This window comes from Chamaea fasciata, unplaced genomic scaffold, assembly GCF_029207755.1.
Source record: "Chamaea fasciata isolate MVZ Bird 193981 ecotype frontalis unplaced genomic scaffold, bChaFas1.0.hap1 SCAF_14, whole genome shotgun sequence".
Lineage (NCBI taxonomy): Eukaryota > Metazoa > Chordata > Aves > Passeriformes > Sylviidae > Chamaea > Chamaea fasciata.
In genome coordinates, this window is record NW_027094099.1 from 12,806,311 (window position 1) to 12,832,260 (window position 25,950).

Sequence of the window (25,950 nt, forward strand, 5' to 3'; positions counted from 1 at the left end):
ATGACACAGGCTACAAAGAAGCTCTGAACCCACCTGAGAGCAGTGACACATCGGTTGGAAAGACCTCTGTACCCCAGGCTGTCTGATTCTCAGGCTGAGTGGCAGACTCCATCTCCATAGTCACCTCCTCCCCAGAGGGCACCCCCTCCACTCCAGGGATCACTTGTGTTGCCAGCACATCTTCAAAGAATGGGGTGACCCCCTCCTCCTCCACAGGAGGCAGAGCTGGAACAAAAAGGCATTGGAGAGAGTTTCCAAAAATTCACAATATAAGACGCTGGTGAAGTGCTTCATTCAAACCAACACCTCAACATGCCCAGCCTCCCTTTTGAAATCCCTTTCCCCCAGGAGACAGGTTTCTGCTCCCCGCAGGGCCGGGAGGGTACCTCTGAAGCAGAAGGCGTGGTGCCGGGACAGCGGGTCGGGGAAGCCGGTCTGGTTGTGGTGCTGGTACACGGTCCTGACGCCCGGCGCGTCGCCCCCGCAGGCGGGGCGGGGGCTGACGATGGGGTAGCGCAGGCTGCCGTCAGCCAGCCAGCCCGCGTAGCACCTGTCCAGGCCCTGCTTCCAGGCAGCGTGCAGCTGGCCCACAGAGGCCAGCGTGGCGTTCTGGCTCTCGCAGTACTGCTGGGCTTCCGGGAAGGTGAACTGCTCTGGCTGGGTTGCGAAGAACACATCACCTGAGCGATGGGAGGGAAAACACGCGTGAATCCCTGCAATCTGCAGACAGAGCTGGAGGTGTGGAGCACATTTTTGCTCCACAGCAGTGCCCAGGGGACAGGGGAAGATGTACCCTTGAGCCTGTCGATGTAGCAGTACACATCGTAGGACTCCGAGGCTGGGCGCATGCCATATGACCGCACACCTGGAGTGTTCTCTTTGTCTCCTATGCAGTTATTTCGGGGATTCACAATGGGATACCTACCAAAAAAAGGAAGAGAGGAGGTAATCCAAGGTCAGCCTTATGTAGCCAGGACTGAAGGACCTCCATGTGCTTGGGAGTGGGACATGAACTCTTCACTGTTTGAGCCCCCAGTGTGACTTGGAGACAAGTCCACTTACAGCTCAAGGCAATAAACAGAAATTCCCTGCTACTCTTCCTCCACACCAGGAAGGCTCCCTGGTGCAAGATGTATACACAAGTTAGGAAATGTGGAAAAGAAGTGGACAAGAGCATGTCTATTGGCCACTGAATATCATGGCCTGGAGAAAATTTTGGGCCAGCAAAGCTTTCGATGTTGATGAGGAGAGCAGCAGGAGAAATCAGAGTGAAACCTCAATTTCATGGCTGAATAGTCATTTTGAAGGGTGTCTTCCCCAGGTCAGTGTAAGTTTACCTGACTGTCTGGTCCCGCAGCCAGCCAGCATCACACTGGTCGAAGCCAGCCTCGTAGGCAGCCTGGAGCTGCTGGGGGGTGGCAATCACAGCACTGTTCTCCAGGCAGGCCTTCTGGGCTTGGACAAAGGAGAAGGCATATCTGCTGGTGGCTGCACGGTAGTGAAACACCACACCTGGGGGAAGAGAAGCTGTGGTGAGACAGCAGGTACAGGACACCCCTGCACTGAGATGTGTGACCAGAAATGGTCTTCCAAAAACCAGTGCAAGGACCAGGCCCTCTCAAACCCTTTTTGCTGGAAATGCCTCGTTCATGGAGCCCTGCTGCCACTGAGGGTGATGTTCTGGGGAGTTCTTTAGCCCTTCTCTAAGGTCTTCTTGCCTTGACTTTCCTCTTCTCTGGAGTCAGATGGATATGGGAGAGCAGAGTGTGACCACTGCAGCCCAAGTATGAGCCCTGGTCAGCACATGATGTGGTGGCCCACAGCCTTGTCCTCCCCCCTCCTGCCCTACTGTGATGGAGGTGCTCAGCCTGTCCCTGACCCCAAACAGGCCTGTGAACCTCCAGGGACCTGGATGCCCTCTGTGATGACAGAAACTCAGGCTGTTTTCAGCTGAATGGTAACCTCTAGAATGAACTGACCTTCAGGCTTCTTGGGGTCCTGATGACTTACCTGTGGGGGAGATGGGCTGCTCGGGAAGGTGACCAGCACCAGGGGCATCTGTCACTCGCACAAGCTCATCTTGCACTGTGAATGGCAAGGCAGACTCCAGTCCCGGTGTGGCAGTCACCCCCGTGACCTCTTCCACAGAGCTAACCTCTGCTGTTTTGGTGGTACTAGCAGTGCCTAAGGCTATGGTGGTGAGGGCAGTGCCTAAATCTATGGTGGTGGCTTCTTCAGGTACAGTCCACAGCGCTGTGGCATCCTCCCTGGTCACATTTTCCTCCTCTGTGGCAGCTGTCTCCAGGGTGACAGTGGTGGCGAAGAGCTCGGGCAGGGCAGTGAAGCCCTCGTACATCCTGGTGGCGCTGGGGGTGAGCTCAATGGGCTCCAGGGTGGCGATGCTGCCGCGGGCTTCCTCCTCCGTGGCGTTGTGTGACAGAGGCAGCTCCACCTCGGTCTGGGTGACAGTCTGAACAGTGAAAGCGCTGCCCAGCTCGCTCCCTAACTCGTCGATGAACTGCCCTGGGATCAGGCTCTCCATGTCGTCCTCTGCATCAGGACACAAAGCAGCAATCAGAGAGGATAATGCCAGTCTGATGAGGTGAACTGCCCTGGTGCTGCCTCCAAGAAGCAGCTGGGTATCTCTGGCTCTGAGAGGACTAGGGAAATCGTGACAGTTTGGTAAAAGACATGGTTTTCCTTCCTCCACTGTGGCTCTGTACAACCCCTCAGCACGCAGGGCATGGTCACGAAGCACTGAGCCACCTCATGCTCCAAATCTGGTTTGTCAGCGTGGACACTGCCCGCGGGCCTTCCAGTTCTCCTTCCCGGGAACACCTTGCCCATATCCAAGTCTGTACTGACCTCTAGTGCCTGCTGCAAGGAAGTTAAGGTGGACAGAGGGAAGTCGGGGAGCTTGGATAACCTACAGGGCAGACTTGTCTTGAGCCGTGGGAGAAAGACAACTGGAACCTCACACTCGGTGCGTGAAACCTCAGCAGGATCACGATCTCCTTCTGCTCTGCCCAGGTGATGACTCTAGAGCTCATCCCATATTAGCATCCTAACCCACTGCCAGGACAGCCAAGGCCACTTGCTGTACCAAACACATTCAAACAGCTCCCACCTTTCCCTTTCCAAATCACTTTCCTGCTCAAGTCACATCCCTTGGGTCTAGGAGAACGTGCTTAACATGGCACTGAGTAACTCAAGGACAGGGACAGTGGTTTGCAGAGCAGCATGAAACAGCACCTTTAGGGCAGGTAAGGAGGGGATGGAACACATCTTGGGTGTGCAGCAAGGCAGGTCTTAGTTGGGGAGGGAAAAAATATGAGACAATGCCTGGGTTTTCCTCTAATAGTGCTTTCCCTGCTCGATTTCCAATTTCATTTTAGTGCTAGTTCATTTTAGCCAGTACCTTTCAGATCTCAGGGAATTAACAGATTTCTATAAAGATGCTCAGACAAGGACTGACTATATGCAGCAGTTTCAGAGGCAAACCCTGAGATAACCAGAAGGCTGTAGCTTGGTGGACCAATCTTTAGCTAGGCCACATAACTGGGTCTCTCCACGGGTCTGGGAGATGTATCTGGCACAACAGATCTGATCAGAAGGGTTTCAACACATATTTTAAAATATTGCTATTTTTTTTAACCCTGACAGTCCTATTTGAATGTTTGCCTCCGATTGCCCTGAATAGACTATATATCTCTGTGTTTCCCCCTTTTCTTGCTGCAGGGAGAAGTGTGCAGTTTCCCTGCAGAAGAAAAGGGGAGCAGCTGGGATGCTCTTCACTTCCTGGGTGCAATTTTAATCCACTATTCCCAAAGACTGCATCAGTCTCAGATTTATCCCAGCACAGATACTCAGTCACGCATCTGTACCACATGACATCTCATCACTACACACATCTTCAGGGTCAGGCCTGCTCTCTTTCTCCTTCACTTCCTTCTCCAGCATTCAAAGTCCTATATATGAAGCACCTGAGCTCTGCTTCGTGTCTCCAGGAGAGCTTTAAAAGCAGGAGGGTGTGGGATGACTGGAGAAACGTGGACTGTGTTACACCCACCTCCAAAGAGCCCCCCATGTACAGGTCAAGTATCCTTTCTGGATCTGCTTTCTACCTCAACACGAGCAGAGGTCTTACTCCTTTGCCAAACCTGCTTTCTCCCCTCTCTTTTATTTAAAATAAAACTCCCAACAACAAAAAGCAAGAGGTAGTGTCTGGTCAGGGAGCTCCTCTTTGCTGGTGTGCAAAGTGCCCCATGTGCGAGGCACTCACCTGCGGGCTCGATATTTTCTGAGCTTGAGAAGAGCTAGCTCTTCCCAAGGGAAACTTTTCAACAGTTTTCTTTTTCCCAAAACAACCTTGTGTAAAGAATATTCCTTTCCCATACCAACAAGTGTTGTTGGCTATTTTTGTTACTTAGCCAATGGGAGAGGTGTCAGCCCTATGGAAGCAATAACGTGCCTTCTTAGCGCAGCATGTTATAAAAGGGCTGGATGAATTGTAAATAAACTCTTCTGATTTCTACTGCCTGCTGACTGGAGCCAAGCATCTTCATTTCATGTCCCATTGTGACAAACAACAAAGAAGCAAGAGGCTGTGTCTGGCCAGAGAGCCCCTCTTTGCTGGTGAGCAAAGCGCCCCTCACCCGAGGCACTCACCGCTGTAGCAGATGGCGTCGTAGCGAGAGTCGGGGTGCGGGTACCCCGTCTGGTTGACGTACAGGTACACCGTCCTCACGCCCACCAGGTTGCCCCCACAGTTGGGCCGTGCCCTGGAGATGGGGTAGCGCACGCTGCGGTCGGCCAGCCAGCCCGCGCTGCACATGTCCATGCCGTCCTTCCAGGCCAGGTACAGCTCTCCCGTGGTGGCCAGGCGCGCTCCCACGCTGCGGCACTTGTCAAAAGCCTCTTGGAAGGTGAACTTCTCCGGGGCAGTGACATAGAAGACCTTGCCTGCAATCACACCATCCATTAGCACTGGGATTACCTGTGGGTTTTGATCCCAATTCCCTTCCTGTCTCCTTCCCACTCCTAAGAGTTTGGATGAGATGAAGACTTCTGTGTATTAGAGCTGAAATGCAAGCCCATGTTGTTGACTTTTTAAAGAGAGTCTTACAGACCAAATGCAGATTTGAGCAAAACACACCACACCAGCTGGAGCCACAGGGTAAGGGGGAGATAAAGGATAATTGCAGTTCTGTTGTGTGGAATATTTCAATGGATCCCTGTCATGAACATGAATGTCACACGCTCAAATGGCCGACCAGGCAGGATGGCCTGGACTCTGGTGGAAGTTAGACAGACTCCACCCTCTGTGCTGCATTAGTCATTTGACATTAAAATTGTCCAAGGTCTAATAAAAAGGCTGAAGAGAACATCTGGGCTGGCCAGGGTATGTGCTTTTGCAGCTTTAACCTGTCTTTTGTCTATTTGCTGTTGTCCAGTCTAGGCATGGTCAGGGCTTTGGCTGCTTCTGTGTCTAGTAACAATAAAACCCCCAAATCACCTTGCATTTGCTCTGCATAGCAGTAAACATCATAGGTTTCATCTGGCTCACGGACACCATAGGTCCTCACTCCTGGAAATTCATCCTTGTCGCCATAGCAGCGCTCCCGGGGCCAGTGGATGGGGTACCTGAAGGAGAGATTGTGGATAAGGAGTGGGGGACAGGACTCTGGCAGCCACAGAAGGCTGGGAGGGAGCTGCAGAGCCCTGCCCAGTTGTGGCTTTCCCTTCCCCTGTGTGGCTTCTCACCTGACAGTCTGGTCAGCCAGCCAGCCAGCATCACACTGCTCGTACCCATCCTCGTAGGCAGCCTGCAGCTGCTCGGGGGTAGCAATGACAGCACTATTCTGGATACAGGCCTGCTTTGCCTTTTCAAAGTTCAGGGTGTACCTTGTGGAGATTGCTCTGTAGTGGAATACGATGCCTGGAAAAGACAATGGACATCACTCACGATAACCAGCCTTCCAGAGAAGGCACAAGAAAAAGGCAAAATTAAACCTCATCCTGTACAGTCCTGTGGCGGAAGCTGTCTCCCTGTCTTATACAGAAAGCAAAAACCACAAGAAAAGAGAAGGATTGTACAAAATTTTTGTTATTTTTTCCACCTTTTACTAGGACAGGCTTTGCAATATGGCAATGGAAGTTTTTCCAGAACTGCCCAGTTCTCCAGATGAGGGCATCCCATCTCCTAAAATGTTTGGAAAAAATGAAAGGTCTGGTAAGGGCCATGTTCCAGCTTTACCTGCTTGAGCAATAGCCCAGTGTGTCCAGTACCACCTCCTGCCAAGGATGTCGTCTTGCTGTCTCTGTAACTCACCTTCTGCCAGAAGAGTAATTTTCTTGCCGTATTCTGCCGTGAGTCATTTTACTGGTTTGTTTAGTCTGGTCCTAGCCTGCTAAAATAAATCCTAGCCCGTGGCTTCTGCTTACCCACCCATTACCTTATCTGTGACCTGAGAGAAAGGGCTTATTCCTATGAAGAGAACACTGCATTCTCTGCCTGTGTGCCTCCTCCTCCCTTCTGCCCAGGCCAAGCAGCAAGACGCTGAGAGAAAAGAGCAAGGGCAGGACCCCACCTTTCACTAGGACCTCTATCGTGTCTTGTCTGTCCTCAATGCCATACATCACTTCGCAGCGGTAAATCCCGGTGTGGTTGGATCTCAGGGCCTTGATCTCCAGCGTGGCATCAGTTGGGATCACAGGGTAGTTGGGCAGGGAAATCACCTCCCTGTACTCGCTGTTGAGCCGGATCTTCCCGCCCGTGGCCACCAGCAGGACAACTTCGGTGCCGTTGGAGAGCTTGCTCCATTTGATCCGTGGAGTCAGCATGACACTGGGGTCCTGCTCCTCTGGGATGTTGAAGTAGCATGGGATGTTCAGGGAGCTTCCCAGGATAACACGCAGGGGAGACTGCTCAGGTATCTTGACTTCCAGGCCATCACTACTGTCTGCCAGTTCCCAAACAGAGCAATGGTTACATCAGTAACACATGTTGTACAAAACATCCCATGTTTCCATGTGATCCAGTGCCTATATCTGCCGTGCAAACCTGTACCCACATATTCAGACACGAGCTTTTTGGTGTAGCCTAGACAGGGAAGTTATGGCAATGGCTGCTTTTGAGATTTGGACCAGTGCTGGGTATGGGAATGAAGGGAACGAAGGGCTCTGCTGCAGCAAAGCTGCTGCCCACGCTACGAGATCACACCTGTAACGTTTCAAAAGGGAAATGCTGACAAACTCTCAGTTTCCCCACAAATCTGCAGCTATCTCTCTGGCTTCCCAAGCACCACAGCAGTGAGAGGCTGTGGCACAGCAGCCATCCAAACAGAGGAGCCTAGTGTGTGCACAGCACAAATCTTGGGCACATTTATTTCTGGGGGCTGCCTGCCCTTGGGGATGGGACCAGAGTGCAGCACATGGCTCAGTCCTGCTTTGCCATGCCCTGGACACATACCTGAGAGCTCCACAGAGTCGGCTGCGGTGATGACTTGCAAACACACAAACACTAATAGTAAAGTGGTCATAATTTACCTGCAAGAAACAACACAGGGAGAAAGGATTTGTGTATGATCACAGGGAGCTGAGTGCTGTGGATGCTGCTGCGGGGCAGTGCAATGCTTTCAGCTGCCCCTAAAGCCTCCTACACCCCTCACACCTGGAGGGAAAGCCTGTCCTTGGGGAAGAATTCTGCCTCAAAGTCCTGCTTGCTTTGGGAAATCAGTCCATGAGACAAATAAATGAGATGCTCTGCTATGTACAACAGTCTGAGGTGTTATTATACATCACTTAAAATATTGGTTTCCCACTCTTTTGTGATTCTTGTCTAACCTATAGAGCATAAAGACAATTTTACAACAGGTCTTCACACACCTGTTGAGTATTTACTCAAGAGGGACCATCACATCCACTAAGCTTTTGTCTCAGAACAGGAGCTGCCCCTCACTGGGCATTCCAAATCAAGCCAGCACTGGCTATCAGGCCAGATGGTTGGAAGAATTTTGTATTCCTTAAAATGCTCAGAAGGCAAGTTTGCCCTCTGCATGGTGGAAAAGTCAAATGTTACAACTCTTTCATCCAACACTCCTGTACTGAGAGTCGGCATATCCTCAAGTGCAAATTGATCCAGAACTAATATAAGAAATCCACAGGATACAGTTCTGGGCATCTTAAATCCACCTTAAAAATATCTTCTTGGGATCCCTCAATTAGTCAGAGCAACCTGCTTCTTCTGAAGGCTTCAGGAAAAGAAAAAACATCCTGCTGGCATTGAGTGACAGAAGCAATATAGGGAGGCCAGCTAATTTAATCCTAACTGGATTACCATCCAGTATAATATCATGCCATGTTAAATCACCACAAAGACTGAAGTTGGTTTCAATATTTCAAATAAAAACCAGGTCCTCTGGCAACCCAGCACAGTTAGGCATCACATTTCAGTCCTGACTCAGAAGGAAGGACCACACCTACTGAATCACTGGTGCTTCCTTTGAGGTCCAAATACTGGCTGTTTCACTCCTGTGATCTAGAAAGATTCCAGATGACTTCAGCTGACAGGTAACATTCCAGGTATATGCCTACTGGACTTGTAGAAAACTCCATTACATATCCTCACTGGCACAAGAAAAGGTCAAAAATAAACCCCATCCTGTACAGTTCAGCATTAACCTTTCACTTATGAAAAAACTGACCTTCATGCACTCATTCATTTGAATTTGACACACCACAAAACCTTATCTTAAGTGAATAGAGACAGGTCTTCTGGCAGAAAATAGGAGAGAACAGGGATGGAACACATTGGCAGAGGAGTGTGGAGACTTCGGTTTGCAGCTGTAGGGCTGAGCAGGATCAAATGGAAATATCCCATTTTCTGCTGTGCATGGGAACAAAATTTCAAGGTAAGTGCTAACCTCAGGGAGAACTCTGGGAGCTATACATGTGTTTGGGTGTCTCTCTGGCGAGGGGTGATGTCTGCACAAACAATGCATTACAAACCTCAGCTGCAGATGACAGTTGACTTCACCATTTCCCTCCAGGGATGGGCAGTGCAGAGCTGCAGAGGAGGTCAAAGAGTCTGGCAGCCAGCACAGGGTCAGTGGGAGGGGGCTGTGCCCACAGGATGGACTGTGGGGGGCAGTGAAATGCCTTCTGCCCCTCAGTAAAGCAAGGGGAATTGGAATCACCATCTGCTACTGACAAGCAGCCTGAAATCAGTTTGGCCAAGCAGCTGTACCCAGGAGTCCTTAAAGAGCTGGCTGAATGAGCTGCTGGCCCACTGATGCTTGTTCATATTCTCTGCTGGAGCACTGGGGCAGGTCCCAAGTACTGAAGCAGTGTGTCCACAGTCAGCCAAGACACACAATGATAAGACTCATAAATACGTGCTGGTTTGATTGACATAAATTCCAGGCAAAATAATGGAAAATGTGATACAGAGTTCAGTTCATTAAGCACTGAAGAATAGATGTAATACTAATCTTAATTAAGGCACTTGTGTATAAAACAGGTGCTTCCAGCCTTTTATTATTTAGTGTGATTCTAAGCTTGTTTGATAAAGCTGCCTGCACGGCTGCAACACAACGTAATTAGATTTTGATGAGGTTTGAATTTTTCAGGGTTCTATGACATGAAGACGTGTAATGTCAGTAGTACATCCATTAAAATGGCTTAGCAGAAGTCAGGCTGGTGGGTCCTTAATGGGATCCATCTGAGGGACCTTGAGAGAAATATTTTTAGTGGGCATCTACCAGGGTTGGTATTAGATTCAATGGGTTTCCATATAGACTGTATTTTAATAGAATCAAATATAAAATTGTACAAGAGATGCATGCCTGGCAATGGGATGCTGAGTCCTAGAAAGAAATCACTCAGGAGAGCTATTATCCAACAGTAAACCAAACAGGAATTCCTCTCTGTGCATTAGAGGTGAACAATGGGAATACTTGGCACATCTCTGGGCTGTCATGAAGATATCAGAAAAAGGTGGTGAAGAAATATCCACTAGAAAGGATCTGAGGGCCGGAGACAATGCTGTATGGGGGAAGACTAGAAAGTACGAAGTTTGAGCTTAGTTATGGTAACAAATGAAAAAAGAAAAACTCTTTTGAAGAAGTTGACAGCTGTGCACAAAAACTGTTTCAAGCAGAGGCTTCTGGTGTTAAAAGGCTTTTTAATCTAGCAGAAATTCATGACCAGAACTAATAGCTGGGAGACATATGCTGAGTAAACTCAAATGGGAAACAAAGCCCACATTCTGCACAGTGGGTGATGGATCACTGAAACCAGTACAAAAGGAAGTAATGAAGTTTCTGTCAGGGTGGATCCTGCAGGGCAGAAGGGATTTGGGTAGAGGACACTCTCCTAACCACTAGTTAAAAACCTGTTTGAATAGTAAATAAAAACTCTTATTTCTCCTGACTGCTTAGATGAGGTACCTTTCACTGACTTGCATTTTCCCAGAATCCAAGTAAGCTGAATAGCCCTGAGTGTCATGAGATAAACTCAGCCAAAAGAGGCAGGAAGCTTTAGACTAGGGTTACCTACTAAAGAATAGAAACATCCTAGAGCAAGAAGACAGAGATGTTTAAATACAACGGGAGTTGGCTGCTGGAAAGACAGGCTCTGTGGCTACAGCAAACTGGTATTGTTCTGCGTTGATATTTCTGTGTACATTGGCAGTGGATAGGAAGAGAGCAGGTTCATCTGCCCACCCGGTAGCCATCACAGAACAGAATGCCCTAAACAGAAGAAAATTCCTTTGTCCCAAAAGCTAAGACAAGCTCGTGTACTCTTAGTTTTATTCAAGTTTTATGCTGATCTTCCACAAGGAGAAACATCGTTATATGACAATAGCTGGGACCAGCAGTATCTTTACAGTTTGGTTTAGCCATGGAGGAAAAATCTCAACCTCCTCCTATCCCACAGAAGCCTAGAGGAAATGGATTTTCCTTGTGAGCAGTGGTTAACAAATCAGAATAACAATGTTTTGGGTGTATTCTGCGAAAGTGTTGAGTCCCTGCCAGTAAGAAACCCAACCTACTCCTCAGGGTGCTGTTTGCAATGTTGATCTTCATTTTTCATTCCCCTGAAGCATGCCAAGGAGATCCAGCCCTGAGTCTGCACGCAGCTCTGGTTGGGATTCACTGCTCTGGGAATGCCTTTGATTAACATCCCCTTGTTACACCAGTGGTTCCATGCTGCAATACTTCTGCTCTGTGGTGTCTCTAGTGGGATGTCCAAGAACATGCTAATGAGTAAACAGCTGCCTGAAGAAGCAGTTCTGGAATCAAGTGAGTAAAGAGGGAGGTCTGTGTGAGCATGGATAGCACGGATGGTGGAGACAAGGGAACTGGGGAGGTTGTTCCTATTATTCTAAAGCAACATCTAAAAAGACTGGCTGTCAGGGCAGAGGAGGGTGATCAGCTCACGTGTGGACGATGTCTCTTACAGGGATGTAGGTTCAGACTGGGTGGGCTGTGCCCAAAGTGCAGTTCAGTGTGTGGGACTATCGGTACGTGCTCACTGAGATGGGATCTGGCACAGAGGAAAAGTGCTCAAAGATGAATGGCTGAGCTGCAAGACTGAGTGAAGGCATGGTACAGTCTGGAGCAGGCTAAACAGTGGCAGGAACATCCCCTGCTCAGAATCTTACTGGTTGGCCCCCCTGTAGCTGAATGGCTAAGGAGAGAAGTGGACCTTAGAAACACATTAGAAATACAGTCAATGCCCTCACTCTGTGTCATAAGTAACTCAGGCCTCTGGACATAATCTCCTTTGATTACTTCTTTGAAAATCATTGATGTATTCTGGCTACTAGGAAAAGGTGAGCTCCTGCATCCCTACAGGAACGACCAGATCACTGCTGGCAAACTCCAATTCAGTTCAGGGTCCTTCTCTTCTGGTAGAAGTCACCCTGAAAAGAAGTTGATCCACTGTGGAGGAGCTGAAAAGAGATGTTTGTCCAGGCTCTAGTGGAGAGCACTGTGAGGAGTAATTCTTCAGCACAGAGCCTTCCAGACAGGCAGCAATGATCACACACACTATGCTTTCTGCCAGGTCCAGGCTACAAAAACACCTCCCAACCCTGCAGATAGCTCTCCTGCAAAACTCTATTTGCACTTTCTGAGACAGCAGCTGGAGCAGGCAGCTTTTGTGGTGAGAAGAGAGGAGGAGGCAGGATGAGTTACACAAGGTCACGGCTGTGCCTCTGCATCAGGATGGTTGTCCCTGTGTGGGGTACTGAGCAGTCTGGAGCAACAAGAATCCAACTAAACTGCCACAAAAATTCTGGACATCCTCCCATCTCTAACCAGTGCCCAACACAGAAACAAGGCCCTCTCCAATGTAGCCTGGGACAGGAAGAATTCAGGAAAAAAAAAATCTTGCCTTTCTGAAAAGGACAGGGTTGGGAATTGCTGGTATGCTCAGGAGCTCCCCACCCCGGAGAACAGCTGTCCCTTTCACTGAAGTTTATTGCCACTCTATTTTACTCCTAAGACTGTGCTTCTGTATCAGGTTGTGTGCAGTGTCCTAAATTGGCTTCATATAAATATGTTTAATTGAGAATCTAAATGTGTGGAGGGAAGTGTGCACCTATGTGCAGACAGGTTTAACCCCTTGCTCTTCCAGCCACATCCCCAGCTTCTCAAAGGGCTGAAGAATGTAGAGGGAGCAAGAAGAGGAAAAGTCACTACAGTGGAAGTTCAACGAAGTACCTACACAGTCAGACTGCACAGTGGAAAATAGCACAGCCAAAGAGGTTTGCTTGCTGGAAAGCATTTTCTGTTCTAGTCTATTTTGAGTCCCATCTGCAGTTTTTCTTGTGGCCTTTTCTCCAGACCATGTTAATCACCCTTGTTGCAATTGTATTTTTTTTTTTTTTTAAAGAAGGGGCAAATGGGTCATTTTAAGCTTCCTTCTTTGTCAGTTTTGGAAAGCCTTTAGTATGCTTACATTTTGCTTCTGGCAGCTGATAAAATGTCACTCATTACCTAGAAGATCTGCCTGGACATAAAGGCATATTCAAAGAAAATATTTCCTCTAAAATTATGGATATAAAGAGGCTCCTGAGGAAGAGTTGTGCTCATCTGTTTATTTAGCTTTCGATTCTCTTTCTTCAACTGGTTTTCCATCCTGAGTTTACTCTCCATCAGGGAATGGACCTTAGTTTTTCTAGAACATGTGGCCACATCCATCTAGCCTTATCTCAGCATTATTATTTTCAGGCACCAGCACTTGAGACCCGTGTTTGGTGAGGTCTGAGGAGACCCCATCACCAAGCAGGGGCATCACGAGAGCGCATCCTATACCCTTGTAGGCTTCAGAATCAAACAGTGGTTTCTCCTCTCCTCTGTAAACCTACAGGCTGCTCCTCTGTGATCTCTACAAACAAACACTTCATTGTCCCTCTGTGTGTTCTCAGCCTCTGTGCTGGACTCTGGGTTTTTCAGTTAAAAAACCTCAGCCAGGTTCAGGAAATGGGAGGGAAGGAAATGGGGGTGGGTGAAGTGAATGAGGTGGGCAAAGCCAATTTTACGTCTTCTTCTTCTTCTCTTTTTAAATAAGGCAAAACTTTGGAACAGAAATATGGCAATAAATGCACTCCTGTGATTTTTCATGTTTTTTCAGCTGTAAAGAAAATAAGAGAAATGTTCCATTCTCTCTGGCTTCCTAACCATTCTGTAAGGTCTTTATGTGCAGAGCAGCTTGGATGCTGCTCCTGTTGGCTCAGTTTCTGAAACCATCCCTGCAACAATAATTTTTTTTTTTCCCCCAATTAAAAAGACACATGGCAGCACCTGCTCAGATATTTTGTCATCAAGGGATGTGGTCCTGATAGCCTTGCAGCACCGCCTGCCTGAATTGCTCCAGGGGATGGCAAACTGGTGGCACTGAGGCACTTTAAGTGCACAAAACTGAGAACATTTATTGAAGATTAGGGGTAATGTGAAGTTTCACCTCCAGCCTCAGCCGGCTCCTGTCCTCAAGCACCCCTTGGCACTGCAGGTATGGACATGGTCAGACACAGCTCTGTTGATGCACCCTGGTGATGGTACCAGTGTGCCTTTAGCCATGACATGAGCTCCAGTGCTCCTCTCTGCCCTCTGACACAGAGACCTAAACTTGGTGCTATGCTCTGCCCTCTTCAGTGTTTTTATGACTTCTCCTCCAATAAAACAGTTGCATTCTGTTATAGCCTGACTGTTTATCTGATTATATTGCTCACACACTACAGGAAAAGCCAAAATGCTCAAGGTTGTAGGCTCATGCTTTCAATGAGTAAGATGCCAGAGGAAGTTTTAACAAAACATAAACAGTGCTGTGCTAGGTTCAGTTAGTGATCCAAGCTCAGATAGATGGGCTGGAACAAAACTCCTACTGAACACAAAAAGTTTCCCAAGCAATTATCTCTTTTCTGATATCTGCCACAGAACAGCTCTCATCTTCCCCTGATTTACATTAGTTTTACATTATATCTCCATTAATTTCAGCAACAAGCTAAACACACAGGCTCCAGGACAGCAGAAGCCCATACCACCAGCCATTCCAGAACTATCCCTCCTGCAGGAAAACCAGAACTGTCTGCCACTAGCAACACCCACCATGGTAATTTTTCTATCCTTCAAGGACAGAGAAATTTCAAAATACCCACTTTGGCAAGCAGATGACAGCTGGAGTCTTACAGGCAAGGTGTGGGATCAGCACCAAGCGCTGGGCTGCCATGGCTCCAAATGTCTGCTTGATATGGAAAGCCAGAGCTACACTCAAACAGGCACTGGAGCCTCTGAATTCAAGGGAACAATGAGCCTTTGAGACTGGTCGAAGCTCACACTCAAAATCCTCTCTAGTCCAAGAGGAGGAACTGAAAGTCCTAAAGAGCAGTTAATCTCCTCATAAAATAGGTGTCTCAGCTGAGAACCTTTAAAGAGGGGTTCAGCCTTTTCTGACAGCTAGCAAGGGAGTCTGGAGCACTGTTAGACGTCTAATTTTTAGAAATTGGTGGGTGATTATGCACTTCATAAAGTCTCCTTATATCCTGTACACTTTTTTCTGGAGCTGCTGTCAGCCTTAAGTGAAACTCCCCCAGACATGGGAAGCAAAACCAGCACAACATAAAAAAAAGAGAAACCAGATCCTCCCAGATGTGAGAAGTGAGGATGGCACCTTGAGCCATGATCCAAAAGTCAATAATAAGTCCTTCAACTGACAACTTTTTCCATCCAAATGCACTGGCTCACTATAAATCCCATGAAAACCACAAAAGCTGTTGTTTCAGTGCACTTAGAATCTGAGATATCTAAGCCTAGTATGAAGGAGGAGAAGAAAAGATTGAGGGACCTGGAAAATCCTCTAAGGGAGCTTTGTGCAGGACAGGCAAAGCTCATCTGAGTGGCAGCATACACTTGCCCCCATCACAGGATGTCCAATTGCTCTGCTGGAGCATGTGGATGATGCACAGGCTGCACTGGAGATTTTCCCTCGTGCAGAATTTGACTTCTCACTTGTTTCAGGAGGAAGCTGAAACCTCATTTGTGGAAAGATGGAGCCTTAACAATGAGAAATCAGCCCTCTCTGGCTGCAGAAGAAGACACGTATGTGACTGCAGAGCAGCAAATCTCTGCAGCGCTTCTAGGCTGGCAGAAGATTTCAAAGAACCATGGAATGGCTTGGGTAGGAAAAGACCTTAAAGAGCTCATGGACAACCCTTCTGCTCTGACCCAGCTCAGCCCTTCAGAAGGATGGCTTTTCAGAAAGTAATAAAGTCCTTGAAACCATGTTTTATTAGAGAATCTGTAGGCATGGAGACCTAAATCTTCACAGACTCTGCTCGTTCCTGCCCAGATCTGGTAATTGTTCATACTCTGCTACCCAAAATCACCTTGAATGCTCCTAAGAAAGACCATGTGGAAGTTCACTACTGGGTGGCACTGAAAGAGACACTGCCAAGATGGTTCCTGCCAGCTTTACAATGATTCTTCCAGGCGGACAGAAAACACCATGCTAGCTTGGAATAACAACAACCTCAAGAGACTCAAGGTGAGAGCCACAGGACCATGTGTGTGTGTGGCTGTAGGGTCTCTCTACACACTGGATCACACTAATGACATGTGATCACATGGCCCCGTGGCATTAATGTCCCTTCATGGGAATGGGCACCTCTCACAAGATACGAACCTGCAGCAACCTCTTGCTAAGGACACTTTCTACTGATGTGCTGCACCCATCAGACTCCACCATGATCTTTGGTGAGGCTGTCCACGCTGGGAAAACACACAGCTGGTGCTATTAAACCTCCTCATAGTGTCACATCTTGGACACAAAAGAGCAAGGTGAGCAATTGTATCCCATCTGGGCCTTGCCTTAGAGAGTACAGCATGCTGCTGGTGCTTAACAGCAGTAAAAGCAACCTTTCATCCAACTTGGAGGAAGAGCTTCCAGCTTCATCACATTCTCAGTATCTGCCTCTTTTTGCTCCCCATTTTCTCTTTCCAAAGCTGGCACCTGAAAGTTTTCTCTGCATTAATTCCAGACACTGTGTAAACACTGTGCTTAGATTTACTTAAATGAGGCTGTTTCAGCCCCAGTTTTCCTCCCAAGTAGATTTCCTGTCTCATAAATTCAAGACATGAACAGTTTAGCTTTTCTAGGAAGGTGGAATCTCAAATTGATCCTCCCTTTGGGATGACCTGGAAGACAAAAGGGCAAATGGCAAGGGAGAGGGCTTGGGGTTTTCTGGTTACTGGCTGAAAGAAGGGAGCCATCCTGCCATGTGCTGGTCAGGATGTAGTGCCAATACTCCAAGAGACTGTTATGATTTGCCATAAAAAATCGGCAACTTTCGAAATCTACCAGTTTCCTGGCATTTTTTTTTCCTTCATAACTCCAGACGATGGAGAACGATCTTTTCTTACAGAGCAGATCTCTGGCATTTTCATTGGAGAAGCAAGGGATTACTATTTTCTCCTGTATCCAGATCCTCAAAGTATTTGTGACTCCTGAGAAAGGCACATGCATATCAAATGTTCACACACACTCTTTGTGCAAGGCAAGCAGAGGAAGTCCCAGGAGAAAAGAGCTTTTCCTCTCAGCCTCTACTCACTGGGACTTCAGATAATTTCTCTGGCAGCAACACGAACCCCCAACCACAATGCAAATGTGAGTTTTGCTACTGCTGCTGAAGGATCTCACGCACTCTGGTGCCAAAAGAAGGGTCTTTACCAGAGCACTGGGGTTGGTTTTCACCAGAGTGGTCTGTTGTCTGGGAATGATATGACAACTCAGTTCTGAAGGTACTGGGCTCACTTTGCCTTCCAGCTTATGGAGAGGGCACACAGTATAAAGAGACCACAAGCTTCACATTCAGACTATAAATGAGGGTTTTGCTGCCTTGGCTGTGTTGAACAAGACTCTCCTACTTCTCCATTTCCTTTGCCAGCAAACCTCTGACAACTAAATTGAGCACAAAACAGCCATGTCAGCTTGTATTTCTCTAGGAGGTTGAATGGTACAGGAAGGATTAAGGAAGAGAAGCAGCTTTTCACTCCCATCTCTGGTTCTAGGAAAACTTAATCAATGGCTGGGCATTGCACCCCCTGAAACTGCCCTCATGCATGACAGCAGGAGAATGGTTCTCTGTCTCCTCTCATTTCCTCCTTGACCAGCTCTCCCAGACCACTTTGTCCCCCTCTTGACAGCTTTAGCAGTGGTGAAAGGTTTTGTGGACCCTGGACAAAGCTCTGCCTCTTGGTCCCATCCAGGGATGGAGCCAAGTAGCTGGCGGGTGCTGGGCAGGAGCAGTGCCCTAGGCTGCTGCCTGGCTGTACAAACCAGGGCCTTTCCTGTAAGTGTGTGGATGGCTTAAGGCCCTGCTGAAATCTCACCAGATAATCTCTTCTTTCATGTTTTCCCTTTACATTCATCCCCAGTTGCTTCCCCAGCCATTGGCATCTCATGGCACCTGGTAGTCACAGAATCGTGGAATGGTTTGAGTTTGATGGGATGTTAAAGATCATCCAGTGCCAACCCCTCTGCTGTGGACAGGGACAACTTTCAGTAGATCAGATTGCTCAAGGCCCTGTCCAACCTGGCCTTGAACACTTCCAGCAATGGGGCATCCACAGCTTCTCTGGGCAACCTGAACTGGTGTCTCACCACCCTCACAGGAAAGAATTTCTTCTGAATATCTGATCTAAACTGCCCTCTGTCAGTTTGAGTCCATTCCTCCTTGTTCTGTCACAACATGTTCCTGTCCCAAGTCCCTCTCCAGCTCTCTTGTAGCCCCTTTAGGTACTGGAAGGTGCTCTAAGGTCTCCCTGGAGTCTTCTCCAGGCTGAGCAATCCCAGCTCTCCCAGGCAGTCTCTAAAGAAGAAGTGCTCCAGACCTCTGAGCATCTTTGTAGCACTGCATCCCTGTACAGTTCCTTCCTTTTTTGTGTGCTCAAACTGTTCCTGTACCAGGAGACCGTTCTGGTGTGCAATGCTCTCTTCACTCTTAACTAAGACACACAGTGTGTGTGTAACTTAATTTAACTGGCTCAGTCAATAAGTTCTCTGTTTAATTTAGTACTGCTCTGTTCCTTTTGGGGAACAGAGTGCAGTCAACTGTCCTTTCCTGCACCAGTCGTTCCAAGGGGATTTCACTGTGCAGGGAGCAACAAGGGGTGCTCAGCTCTCCGTGCTAGGGGCACTTCCATTGGGCACGGACACGCATCCACTGCTCCTCTTCACTTGTCAGGCCACTTTGTCCAAACAGTAATTCCTGCCTTTGGTTCAGACTGTCCTTTTCTTCTTGGGAAGAAACCAACAGGGACTCCAGGCAGAAAATAAATCTCTCCCTTGTGTTTTTCTGCTACAGTGATGCTTTACAACGAAGCCAAATTGTACAGCGGAGAACAAACCATGACAAGAAAGAAGATAACAACAGAATGGTTCACAGCCAAACAAGTTTGTTTTGGGGCTGCCCCAGAGAAAGACCATCCATCAGAGACCTCAAAGGCTTTAAGTCCTATTTTATGAGACTGGCAAGGGAGCTAGAAAGAAAGGAGCAAAGTGATGGAGAAGATGCCTAAGAAATTGTCCTTTCTCAGCCTCTGACCCCTCCCTGCACTGGATGCTGTTCTCAAGGTGATGTATTCACCCACCCAGAAGTAAAGGTAGTAGGACTCCTCCTCATAAGAAAGAGAATAAGAGGCAGAAGAATTTCAGTTCCTTGTCTTGAGATTCCCATCTTGGCTCAGGCCAAAACTTCACCAAGAAAACCCCTCAAACAAACACTTCCTGAAAAAAGCAACAAAGATGAAAGGATAAAATTTTAATCATGTGGGATCCATTGCTCAGTCCAAAACTCAATCACAGCCTTTTCCTTTTTTTTTTTCCAAAGGAAGTTTTAGTGTCTTCTTGAAACTCTCCCCACAGTGGAAGGTCTGTTCCCTTCAAACACATGGTGAAACAACTCTAAAGAACAGAGACACTGCACTGGAAATACAGCCAAAATCTGTGACCTGAATGTATATTTTCTATGTAGAGATCCTTTAGTCTTATAAACCTTATAAACGGCTTTAGGTATGGTATAACTTAGGAGAAAACAGAGTGAATGTGATACTGAAGGAGAGAGCTCAAGGAAGACAATTACCCTCTCCAAAATGGGTTTCAGTCTGGGGTCAGTGAAAGAATAACAACAATCTTTTCATTACAGCTCACATCTCTGGGCTCCACTGAATAACCCCACCAGAGGCAGATGACAATCTCTGCCTTAGAGATCTTGGAATCTAGAAAACTGCTGCTGGCCAAGCCTAGAGAGCCTAAATGTGAATTTGGGGAGACCACGGGAATCCTGAATAAAAGCAAGGCTCTAACATGAAATATAAAATTATTCTGTAAGGTGTAAACTGTGAAGGGAAAGAAATGTAACCTTAACACAAGCCACAGACATTTGAAGAGCTGCTGCTGCTAAGCCCAAATTTGCAGTTTGCTAAGCAAAGTCCATATGTCATACCTTCAAAAAGAAAAAGTGAGGTATGGAGGAAACCCAAACAGCAATTAGATGGGAAAAACAAGTTTTCTGAGAGGTAAATAAATTCCTATGTACAAGATGTGGCTGAGGGAGAGCTCAAAAATGCTGTCCAGTGTTTGGTGAAGTGTTCTGTAAGGGCAACAGAAAATGTTGTTTTTCCAGAGATATGTGGAACACCTTAAAACCAACAGTGCGCACATTTTGCGGAACAGAAAGGCATCAACACAGATCCCCTTGTAGGCAGAATAAATACCTAGCAAAGAGTTTAAAATCTGCAAATATGGTCCAGCATTAATGGAGAAGACATGGGCTTTAAAATGGACCTTGGAGCATGTTATGCTGGTATTTTAACTCAAATATGCAACAATACCAAGGGAAACAGTATAAAAGTAAATTTGTTTTGTACTACTGGCATAAAAGACCAATTCAAAGGCAAGTAATAATTATGATTTATTTTAACCTATCTTGTCATTCTTCCAATAAGATGGGCAAGTAAATTTTCTGGTGGCCAGATCCAGTTACCACTGGAATCAGCAGTAAAGATGCCATTTACCTCTGAGGCTGGGAACACTAATCCCAAATTCTTCTATTAAAACCTAGTCTAGGCAGGTAACTGCTTGCAAGTCCTGAAAAGACAGCAGGGAGAGCCCTCAAAAGGATGTCTAAATCCTCACAAGTTGGCACAGAGAACACTGCTTTCAGAAAGACGAAAAATTGATTCTTTAAGACAATATAGCAAGGAAAATGCTCTATGGCTTTTACACACAGTATGAGAGTTGGAATAAATCATACGTGGCATTTGGGCAGTGTCACACAGCAGCCTGCAAATCATGGAAATTCCATAGCTGCAACTGAAGAGCCATCACAGCATTAGTGGACATTGGTGCACCACTGGAATAAACCACACGACAGGAGAGATGTTCAGAAAAATAGCTGACAGCTAAATGTTCAAACCAAAAATATTCCCTAACTTTTAGGATGAACATTCCTGCAAACACGGTTGAATGAGTCATGCTTTCAGTTAATGATTTTTAATGAAAGCATAATGGGAAGGTGAGGGCCTACAGTGATATTCATTTTGGCTCCTTAAGTTTGGTCCATACAGACTCCAGCCTTGTCCAGCCAATATCTGGAGTCCCTCAAGCTTCCTGTGGGGAATGGGAATGTACAAAATCCATGCTGAACATCCTCTCCCCTCAGGCTGAGCCCTGTGCTCGCTCTCTGCACGACTCAGCGACTCTTCCTCCCACCATAAGGATGTTGCAAATGGGAAGGAAAACTAAAAGCAGGTATTTTGGAAAGCAAGAGACACCAGATCCACTGGTCATTAACAAATTTAACAGATTGCTTCTATATGCTGCTTTCAAGGATCTTGAGTACAAGTCTGGACACTGTAGCAAAGGGTAAAGTGCTCTCTCGTGAGATGCCATGAGATTTCTGGGAATGTCAAAACTGTGTAGTAAAACTCTGATGGTCTGACAAATTGTGCACTGTGTTTCAGAATTTAGAGATTCAAATAGATGAGCAAGGCACATAATGGAATTAGCAGAACTGCTTCTCTCTGTCTTTAGGTACTCTGCTGTAAAACTGGCTTTGAAACCCTAAAGCAACTTCTGGAAAAGGATTGATTTTATAAGGGAGGTAAATCCAGTCAGCTATCTGAGCATCTAATAACCTTCGTACCCAACCAGTTTAGCAATATTATTGTTTAATGATACCCAACAGCACAGAAGAGAGAGACACCTCTGAGGGGTGAGGTACTGCATGCAGATTTACAGAAAAACAGTCAGCAGCACTTGATGTTGCAGAACAGAAAGCAATCCAGTTGGAGAATAGATGAAACTGGAAATGAACCATGCCAGGGTTGAAGAGAAGGTGCTAACCAATGTATTTATCTTCACTTTTGCCAATGCATATGATGGAGAAATGCATAAAGCTTCAGTGTTAGTCTGAGACTGCAGTGTGAGAAAGTTTCCATTCCAAGCATAAAAACCCCCAACCTTCTTGTCTTTTCTGCTAGACTGTGATTCTGTGATTCTAAACACCCTTTCTCCATCAATACCTGCACAGATGATATGCCATGGAATATGCAGGAGGAGTGGAGAACCTTAGCATCTAGGAAAGAAAGGGCTGAGCATAACATTCATAAAGTACATATGTTTATGTCTGTTCAATGAGCTTATCCAAGTAAGAGGTCAATGACAATTGTATGCAAGTGACCAAAACCAGAGCAGAAGTGAGGTATCTTGTGTGGATCTAAAAGCTGAATATAGGTAGTGTGATATTCAACAGAGGTCAGCTCACTTGAGAACTAATTTCTCAGAAAGGCTTAGTATCCCACACTGAACTTGAAGCCTTATTTCTCAGAGGGGAGATGGTGCCTGGCTGAGATAATTCAGGTTTGTTGTATGTGTCAGTGAGAGCTGGAAGTACAGCACTGAAGATGAGCAGAAATGAAGATCTTGATTCACTCTGAGTTCATCATGTCTGTAACATACATTCCTACCTGGATATGGCAAAAGAATGGCCAAAATGGTCCAAAACACATCCATATGCTGATGGGTACAAAGGAAGGTGTGTGTGCCTATCTCTGTGCTGATATGCAAATGATTTTGCAGATGAAATGGGTAGAGCACTGCAGAGGGGTTCAAGGGCATGCTTGGTCTGGAGCATTTCAAAATGCTGGACAGATTAAGAGCTGAGCAATGAAGACCATTCTGTCCTCTGCTAAACACATCTCAACATTACTGGTGTTGCTGAATCCTTTCATGTCTCCTGTAACAGGCAGGAAGCCACACAACAGGACTAGCAGGTGATCTCTGCTGTAAGTAGCATCTAGGTGTTCTTCAGGAGAAAAACTGCAGGGAATCTGGGAATTATGAGGGCACAAGGATTTTGTCCTGACTCTGGGAAAGTGGCTCCTGGTCTTGAAGGACATGAGGAAGGGTCACAATCCCATGGGCTAGCTGGCTAAGCAAAGGGGTGATCCCTTTTCCTGCTGACACACAGTGATGGTTGCGGGGTAACATTAGCTCTGTGGCCACTGACCACCCTGTTTTTTGAGAGAAGGCCCAAGTATCAGTGGTGGAGGGCTAAGCTGGGAGCCCAGTTTCCCTCTCTGCACAGTGCTGGTGTAACAGGCAATATTAGCAGAGTAAGGACCCTGCAGCCTGATGGGATCACTTACGTATCAATTACCATGAGGCAGCAGGGTATTATTTATACAATAAGTGCTATACAAAACAGCAGAACAATATTTAGAAGGCAAATACTATGGACAGGAAAGCTACAATTTGTTCTGCAGCAGCAGGATTTTCTGTGCACTCCAAAGTGCCAGGCAGGATGAGGGTGATGCTTACATGCCAACTACTGTATGAGGACAGGTTATTATTTAAACCCCAGACACAATGGTAGGGAAAGAGTATTATTTACTAACCAGACCGAATGCAATAGCAGCAGTGGCAGTAACTGCATGGTATAATTTACAACAGAGGAAAAGACATCATTTGCAGACCAGTTATTACAGAATGGGAGGGTGTTTGTTGTGGTAGAGCACTGAAGTATTACTTTGAAGCTGAGCACTGTAGAGGTACAGGGTATTATTTATACACCAAACACCAGAGAAACTATTTTTTTGGGGTAAGTAACAGTGACAGTTAATCATTTATATGAAAGCTATTCTGTAATTTCCAATATGTAACCTACACGATTATTTCAACCTTGATACTGTGGTACAGATGATGTAATGTTAATTATACTGAGATCTACAGCTGCTCTACCACAAGACTACTAAGATGGAATAATCTTCTGCAGTCAGTAGATTTATGCTAGCAAAACTACTGAATCTGCCCTGCCCCGTGGAAAACCCGTGGTGCCTGGGGATTTCCAGGGGTGTTTATCCCTGACCCTGTGCAGCATCCCAGCAGGAGCTGCAGGTTTTGCTGTGGATTACAGGTTATTCAATCACCAGCACAGTGACTGCTCTCTCAGCAGAGGTGCAAATGATGGATGGGAGCTCCAGCTGGAAGAGATCAGCAACATTTTCATCTGTTTATCAGCTGCTGGCCTTTGCATTTTTTCCAAACACCTTTCTCATCCAGTCTGTGATCTAACCTCAGGCAGGAGATGTTCCTTGGTTATTTACTTTTAGTTTCCCCTACAGATTTTTGTGTCCTGTCAAATTATTCATATTAAGTCAAATCTGTATGTCCTACAGCCATGACAAATGATTCCTTTTGTCTTTCAGTGGTTGTCTACACTACTAAATAAACAAATAATAAAGTGTCCAAGTCTTCTTCCCATTGGGCAGTAACCAAGGGCACTGGAGAAGCCAAAGGCACATGAAAATTGCCAGACCAAATGAAGCCAATGGTGTGTTCAGACCAGTTTCCTGCCTTAGACAAGACCTATATTACCAGCCTCAAAGTTCTCATCATCGAAAAATAGGGAGTAAATTGCTGAGGAGGAAGTTTCTTTTTAACACGAGGCATTTAGTGGTTGCCTTCTGCCTCGAAGCAGGAGTATTTACATTCCATATTCTCCCTCTAATGCATACTAGGTTTATTTGGCATGGCTTAAGAGACAATTTTACTCCTCTCAGGCCGAACCCGTGAGTGCTACCCTGCCAGAAGAAATTTCCTGTTCTGATCACTTCATCCCCATGACATGAGGTGGTTGCTCTTGAAGATGCCCTTTAGTCTCTTGTCACTTGCTGTGGCCTCTGTTGAAGTGAGTCCCTTTCCTCCAGGACCTGCTCTACGCAGTGCTGGGCACAGAGGAAGACTGGGTTCAGCTGCCCCATACCAAGGAGTGTCAGGAGATCCCTGGCTCCCAGGTGGCTCCCTGATAACACAGTGAAACCAGGACCATCCACATGTCTAAGGGTCATGTGGTGCCTCATTAATACCATAGCAAGGACTGAGGTCAAGTTGTCCAGTCCTGCCTCCCATGGGACATCCCCTAACCCAAGTTCTTCACAGCAATCTCTGCTCCTTGCCATCATGAGCCCCCACAAAATTAGTACACAGTGACAGCCTGACAGGAACTGAGCAATAAGGTAGGACTATTCATTCACCTGAGTAAATCTTGGGTCTTGTCCAAAATTTTCCCTACTTCAACTGCCCCAAGTATCCTCAGGCTTGCTCCATCAACTCATGGAAAAGCCATGAGCTGCTATGCCTTGGTTAACATAAAGAGCAACTAAGAAGGTGAAAACCCAGAGGATTATGCTTGTCCGAAGTCTTCCATTACCCTGCTTTCATCTCTTGCTCCCTTCTCTCAGTAGAATTCTTTCTGTGGCTGTTCTCCTGCCCAGCTCCCCAGCACAGCAAGGTTTTCCCCTCAGCCAGCCTCAGGAGCTGCCAGGACTACCGAAACCCACAGGCAAAGCCAGCTTCCAGGCTACTTCCATGCATTGTTGTACAGCAGGAATGGGGTCCTGGTGGCTTCTGGACATTGCTGTGTGACCAATATGCTCAAGTCACAGCTTCTCCCTTATCCTTGCTTGGTGAGAGCAGCAGTGACAGGGCTCCAGCTGCCTCCATCTGTGCGCTGGATGGAGCCTTTGGGAGCATTAGACCACTTCGGCCGATGGCACAGCAGTGGGGCTTGTAAAGCAGGGGAAGGAAGTGGGAGCAAGGCGGTCCATGGGGCTGCTACTTAACACCTCAGGCCATTTCAACAGCTAAAGCACATGGAGCGTCTCGGGGTGCCCAAGCAGAATGATTCTGGTATTTCTCATCCTTCCCCCACCCTTCTGCTCTCTGCTCTGTATGGAGCAATCATCGGGGAGGCGGGATGTCATGCAAGGGAGACGTGGAAATTTTTCTTAAAAAAGGAAAGTCCAGTGAAAAGCACATGGAGGGAAAAAAATCTCGGTGTGAAGCGTCTCAAAAAAGGCTGCGCGGGTAGCGCGACAAAACCCC

The 25,950-nt window shown here is 46.9% G+C and overlaps 1 protein-coding gene across 1 annotated transcript in view; it reads right to left on the reverse strand.

The window, feature by feature from the left end:
• Positions 1 to 25,950, reverse strand: part of ACAN (aggrecan) — a 46,051-nt gene that overhangs the window by 17,203 nt on the left and 2,898 nt on the right. Inside the window, exons 2-11 of the mRNA XM_066196163.1 lie at positions 7,472 to 7,548; positions 6,591 to 6,962; positions 5,764 to 5,938; positions 5,516 to 5,643; positions 4,669 to 4,962; positions 2,011 to 2,550; positions 1,338 to 1,512; positions 794 to 921; positions 387 to 680; positions 34 to 225 (exon numbers count right to left, since the gene is read on the reverse strand). Of these exons, the coding sequence (XP_066052260.1) occupies positions 34 to 225; positions 387 to 680; positions 794 to 921; positions 1,338 to 1,512; positions 2,011 to 2,550; positions 4,669 to 4,962; positions 5,516 to 5,643; positions 5,764 to 5,938; positions 6,591 to 6,962; positions 7,472 to 7,541 (2,368 nt within the window). The 5' untranslated portion in view covers positions 7,542 to 7,548. The remainder of the gene's footprint in view (positions 1 to 33; positions 226 to 386; positions 681 to 793; positions 922 to 1,337; positions 1,513 to 2,010; positions 2,551 to 4,668; positions 4,963 to 5,515; positions 5,644 to 5,763; positions 5,939 to 6,590; positions 6,963 to 7,471; positions 7,549 to 25,950) is intronic.